The sequence below is a fragment of the Vigna radiata genome, chromosome 11 (assembly GCF_000741045.1).
Source record: "Vigna radiata var. radiata cultivar VC1973A chromosome 11, Vradiata_ver6, whole genome shotgun sequence".
Taxonomy (NCBI): Eukaryota; Viridiplantae; Streptophyta; class Magnoliopsida; order Fabales; family Fabaceae; genus Vigna; species Vigna radiata.
Genome location: NC_028361.1, coordinates 3,925,537 through 3,932,205, shown reverse-complemented (window position 1 = coordinate 3,932,205; position 6,669 = coordinate 3,925,537). Strand labels below are relative to the sequence as shown.

Sequence of the window (6,669 nt, the reverse complement as noted above, 5' to 3'; positions counted from 1 at the left end):
GTTTCAGTATAGTTTGGTAGAAAGGGAATACAACATTGATATTATCGCTGGCATCCTATGCATGGAAACAGTTCACAACATTCCACACACACTAATGTGTATGTACCGTAGGTTAAAATATACGTATAAAATTCAAGCTATATAAGAATGTTTCTCGAGTTTAATTTGAAAAAACAAAATAAAAAAAAATAAAATAAAAACAAACATTTTATCGTTGATAAATAAAAATGTTTTAGATTATATAATCCAATTATCTTATAAAAAACAAAGAGATAAATAAAAAAAACAGACAAGTGATTTTATATTTTAAAAACATTTATAATATTTTCTATAAATTAAAAAAATAAAACAGGCATGTTCTTCTATGTAATGCATAGGAAGGAAAGTGAGAGTATGTAGTAGTAGTATTAAAGGTAATGATTACAAATGGGGTCATGATGGCAACACGTCCTTCCGTATAAAATAAATGATTAAAAATTCAATTAAGAACATCACCACAATACTGCGCAGTCATAGCCGCCACTTATTCATCCTATTGCCTCTTCTCCTGCCTCTGGCAATCAATATTATTCATTTATTTCCGTCGAAGAAAATTAAAAATGTTTTAAGTCCAAAAACAGAAGAAAAAAAAGTCTCCCCAATATAGAAAAAACAAGGGAGAATAGATAAAGACATATTCGAAATTATTTTAAAGTTATATGTATATATAAAAATTGAATAATGGGAAATGAAAGCAAAAGGAAGTGGTAGATTCTAGAGAGAGAAACTAAAAAATAATCTTGTATTGAAAATGAAAAAAATAAACTAAGAAAGAAGAACTCAAAAGTTCAGTATTTAAAGCCCACGAGAGTTGTACCTGGCAACTGCGGAGGAATAATAGAAGCTGAAATATCTAAATAAACAGCCCCTTCTCTTCTCTCTTTTTCTTTTTATTTATTTATTGACTTTCCAAATTCATGTCATCGGCCTCTGTTTGGGTTCTAAAATTTGGAAGCCTTGGTAGTTTAGGTTTTTTGCTTATGGCACAGTGTAAGTATTAATCAGTCTTGAAAAAGCTGCAACTTGCTCACTCTCAGACTCCTCTATAAAACTCTACCCCTCCCTTGCTATAGTTCTTCGCACTTTCTTCTGTCATCTATCTCTTCTATCTTATTTCCCTACCTTTCTTCTGATGGGTGAAGAGTTAAAACCTATGGTGTCTGTGAGAGAGTTCGATCCTGATAGAGACAGAGAGAGAGTAGAAGCTGTTGAAAGGATATGTGAAGTTGGACCCAGTGGCAAGCTTTCTCTCTTCACGGACATGCTCGGTGACCCAATTTGCAGGGTTCGCCATTCGCCTGCTTTTCTCATGCTGGTATATATCAACTAACCAACTTCAATCAATGTATCTACACATACACTTTTCTCACCAACTCAATGAGAGATGGTTATGCTACTGTAAAGTTTCAACAAGATAATAAGATGTTCTGTGTACATAATTATTTTGTCGTGTGGATCAACAGGTGGCGGAGATTGGTGAAGAGGTAGTAGGAATGATAAGAGGATGCATAAAAACGGTGACATGCGGAAAAAGACTATCCAGGAACGGAAAACACAATGCCAATAACACTAAGCATGTTCCGGTCTACACTAAAGTGGCCTACATACTAGGCCTTCGCGTTTCGCCTAATCAACGGTAAGAATAAATTAGATAGATGATTGTGTTGATTATATATTGATGAAGACGTTGATGAGATGTTAATTAATTGTTTGCTTGTGCTGTGACGATGCAGGAGAATGGGAATAGGGTTGAAGCTGGTGCACAGGATGGAGGCGTGGTTCAGGGATAATGGTGCCGAGTATTCCTACATGGCAACGGAAAACGACAATTTAGCTTCCGTTAAACTCTTCACCGACAAATGCGGGTATTCAAAGTTCCGTACCCCGTCCATTCTTGTCAACCCCGTTTTCGCCCACAGGGCAAGGGTGTCCCCCAAGGTCACAATCATTAGCCTTTCCCCTTCCGACGCGGAGGTTCTCTACCGTCGCCGTTTCGCCACGACGGAGTTCTTCCCGCGCGACATTGACTCCGTCCTGAAGAACAAGCTGAGTCTGGGGACGTTTCTGGCGGTCCCGGGTGGGTCCTACAGTGCCGAGACATGGCCCGGGCCAGATCTTTTCCTGTCGGACCCACCCAAGTCGTGGGCCTTGGTGAGCGTGTGGAACTCTAAGGAGGTGTTCACGCTCGAGGTGCGAGGCGCGTCGCGCGTGAAGCGCACGCTGGCGAAGACGACGAGGGTGGTGGACCGGGCCCTGCCGTGGCTGCGGGTACCGTCGATCCCGGATTTGTTCAGGCCATTCGGGTTTCACTTCATGTACGGGCTTGGAGGGGAAGGCCCAGATGCAGCGAAGATGGTGAAGGCCCTTTGTGGGTTCGCGCACAACCTCGCGATGGAAAAAGGTTGCAGGGTGGTGGCCACTGAAGTATCACCAAACGAGCCCTTACGGTCCGGTATACCCCACTGGAAGATGCTGTCTTGTGACGAAGATTTATGGTGTATGAAGCGGTTGGGTGAGGATTACAGTGACGGTTCCGTTGGTGACTGGACCAAATCTCAACCCGGAATGTCCATTTTTGTTGACCCGAGAGAGGTCTAACGAGTCAACCTCCACCTCCACTTTTTGGTTCTCTTGTCTCTTTCTTTCTTTTTCTGTTCTCTCTCTCATTTTGTGTATACTTTCTCAAAATATATTATCTAGTTAGGGTAACGAGTTGGGGGTGGAAATGCAGATAGTGAGGTATATGTGATTTTATTGTTGTTTTCCCTATGTTAAAGAATATCCTTATATCCACCATATCCCTTCACCTTTTCTTGTTATGAATTAGCTTTTTCTTAGACCTTTTTAGTTTCTGCTCTTATTTACTTATCCTCTTTAGTAATTTGGACTTTGCTCTTTTTTTTTTATTGTTTTTGATAATATAGTTATTTTTTTACTAAATATAAGTATATTGGAATCTATGACTATGCTAGGCTTTTATATCAATAATGGGATATGGCTTTTGAGGGAGGGGGATATGAACTTGTGGGTGAATCCCAATATACTTTTTTGTTTGGGCATGTCTTGTTGCTAATCTTTTCTTAAAGAACCTTTTTGACGCCAATGTCTTCTGTCCTTTGATAATATGCCTGCAGCTCAGGATCTTATCTTTGCCTAACTTTCTTTGATTATTGAGTTCGGCGCATATTTCTTAGATAAATTGTATTTGCAGAGGATACATTTGCATATAATTTTTTTATGCAAACAGATTACAACAGAACAAAGAATGTGAGATTAGATTATATATTTAAATTTAAAGAATATACATTTATTTCTTAATGGTGCTAGTATGAGTCAAAAGACAATGGTGTAAATTAGAATTTTTAAAGTGAGAATAAAAGACAGTTAAGATCATTAAATATGTTGTATTGAAACAGTCAACGTATATTTGAGACCGTTTCGTATGGTAATATGATTAGTATTTATGTTTATGGAATATATACAATGGTTTAGTTTGTATTATTTAGTAATGTTTGTGTGGGGATGAAGTAAAGTGTGGAAGGCATGAAAGTAATGGGGGAGAGGTGGCGGATTGAGAGTGAAGAGTGTGTGTGGCCTTAAGTGATGAGTACTAAGTTGTTGGAAGTGTAGGACTTAGTGGTGTTATCTTTTCTTTGTGATTCATTTTCCTTCTAATCATAGTATCTTTTTGGGGTTTGCCACCCCCATTCATAATATCCTTCACCCCCATCTTTTTTGGGTGATGGACATGCCATTCATTTTCTATGACCCCTCCTTCCAAAAGAGATAGCTACAAAACTGTACCTGCGTTTATGGAAAGGATAACTTAGTCATTTTGCAAGTCAATCGAACTACATGGAGTTGACCATGTACCTAGCATTACCTAATTCCTTCAAAAGTATCATAGTGCTATCAACTTTGCTCTTATCCTTCACTCACTCCTTGTCGTTTACCATATCTCTCTTTCCCCATTCAAGGATACTTCATTCATCACAAACCTCAAATTAACTTTCTAAGTTAAATGCATATTATTAGTTTTTTTTTTTTTATGGCATCGAGGTAATCTCTTTATTATATTTTGGATGTTATGATGTATTTTTTATCATTGTTTATTTTGAATTTTTGTTTGGTTGAAGTAGATATATAACCAAAGATAATATGATGTAAACAATAAAAATTTGATTGCTTTAAAAGTTAATGCATAATAAATACAATTACATGTCTTTTTCCTTTAAATCTATATTTATAAATTTTAAAATGAAATTCATATTAACAACTCTTTAATCATGATCTAATTGATATTAATTGTGTTTTGTCCCAAGTTAATCATTACTAAATCTAATAGTTCTTTAGAATGGTCATTTGATAATATTCAGTTTTGGAAATGGTCGTTATGATTACTTTTATAGTATTATGGGATGATCATATAATATAATTAATTTTTAAAATAAAAGTATTTTTTTTTCATATTTAAATATAAATTTTTGATCCTATGTTTACGAACTAGATAAATAGTAGTCTTTATTTTATTATGTTGAATTAGAACAATGCAAAATATATGTTGTCTTGTTGACTCGATGGAGTAATATGTTATATTAAAATAATCAGTTTAAAAAGAATTGAATCAATTTCATCCAACGGCTTAACCACGTTAAATGAAATTTCAAAAAAAATTGTAAACTATTGAGTTTATTTTATTATGTTATTGTTTATTGTATGTTTACTTTTATAACATATGGAATTGATATAAATATTTTAAAAAATTGGTTATACCATAAAAGAAATTGGAGGTTTTATACTAGATATAAATTAATTTATAATCTATAAGTAAATTATTCTACAAATTGATTGTCTGAAAATAAGTTAAATTTCATTTCACTTTTTAACATGATAAGAAAGTCTATTTTATGGGATTGGTATTAGATAACCTACAAATATATAAGTAACGAGAGTGTTAATTATACATTATAAGTAAAAGCAACTCTCACCTTATAAACATATAAGTTTATGATAATAAATTAACCTCAAACTTCCTTTTTAATAAAGGATTTAATAAAAAAAATTGAATCAAATTATTATCAGTTCATTTTTCATCATTAATCTATTGACTCAAAACTGATTTTTTTTTTCATATAAAATTTTAAATGGATGATTTATATATATTTTATTAGCGAAAATCTTTTGTATTACTTTTTTTTATTGTAAACTCCACATTTAATAAAGAAACTTGTGTTCTCTATACAAGTTTATAGTTATTAGTTGGTATATTGCCGGCAAAATAGATAATTAGAATTAACAGTTATTTTCAATTCTTTTTTTCGTATTACGATATTTTGATCGTCGAATTCAATAGCGGGGTCATGTATTTCTCTTTCTTTAGGTAAAACGTAATCATCTTCTGTACTATACTCGATTTTTTTTTTCTAAACAAATAGTTAAGTGTAACTTAATAAAAAGTAAAAGAAAAAACATTATAAAATAATTATATAGAATAAGAAAATTGTTAACATACCATAACCATTAGTTTATATATAAAATAAACATAATTTGCAATGGTTGAAAGTCTTAGAAATAAAATTAGCTTAGAAGATATAAATAAATATAAATTTTAATTTATAATAAATTAATTTTGTAAGATTAAATAAACTTAAAATTCAATTTTTAATAATAATTTGGCTCTAAAATTGGATTTATGATGTCATGTAATTGTTTATGTGATTAAATTCATATTTTCAAATATAATCACACTTTTGTGAGAAGCCTATCGAGAATAGGTGCTCGAATTCCGTAAAAATCTAAGGGATACCTTCAACGAATGTAGCACGCGGAAACATCCTAGGTCAAGAATTTTAGTGTGAACATTCATATGAGTAAAATATTGTTAACAATAAAAAATACAGATAAAAAGAAAACACATTCAAGTTCGACAAAAATTATTTACATAATTGAGAAGTTGGTTGCATTCGTTTACCTTCTGATTATTTAATGACTCAAAATAAATAGTACCGAGTAGAGTTTGCTTAACTTTCACACCTCATATTTTGTTTTAAATATTACATTTATCCACAATTGAATAGTTTCCAATCACATGTCTTTTCTTATGCAATACATATAATACGGCTAAACAAGCATGAGTTGGTCTTAACTATTGTATTACAATTTTCTCCCATTAAACTTTTGAAAGTCAAAGTACGTACGTTTTCCAACACGTAAAACGTTATTGTGTTGTAGAAAAATGAATATGTTATGATCATTTTAAGGTGAGATTTGCTTAACTTTCATGTTAAGGTATAGACATATTGAGCGCATGAGACTATAATTAATAGGTAGTCCAACAACGGTCGATAGTGGGTAGAATAGAATGTTACATAGATCTCGTTGGAATAGACTCTAAGCATGACTTTGATATCATATTAGAAAGCGGTTTTAAGCCTAACTCAATTCTACAAAATTGTCCGACAACTAGTGGAACAGAATGTCCATATAGATCTCGCTAGAATAGGCTCTAACCATGACTCTGATAACATATTACAAAGTGATTTTAAACCTAACTCAATCCCACAAAACTGACTTATAAGATAAAATTTGTCCCTCACTTATATATATATATATATATATATATATATATAT

The 6,669-nt window shown here is 32.8% G+C and overlaps 1 protein-coding gene across 1 annotated transcript; it reads left to right on the top strand.

Annotated features, from left to right (window-relative positions):
• Positions 1-846: 846 nt before the first annotated feature.
• Positions 847-2,837, top strand: LOC106777243 (probable N-acetyltransferase HLS1). Its single transcript, XM_014664802.2, has 3 exons — positions 847-1,354; positions 1,503-1,675; positions 1,773-2,837. The coding sequence occupies exons 1-3, from the start codon at positions 1,172-1,174 to the stop codon at positions 2,635-2,637; spliced, it is 1,221 nt and encodes a 406-aa protein (XP_014520288.1). The 5' UTR covers positions 847-1,171; the 3' UTR covers positions 2,638-2,837.
• The last annotated feature ends 3,832 nt before the right edge of the window (positions 2,838-6,669 follow it).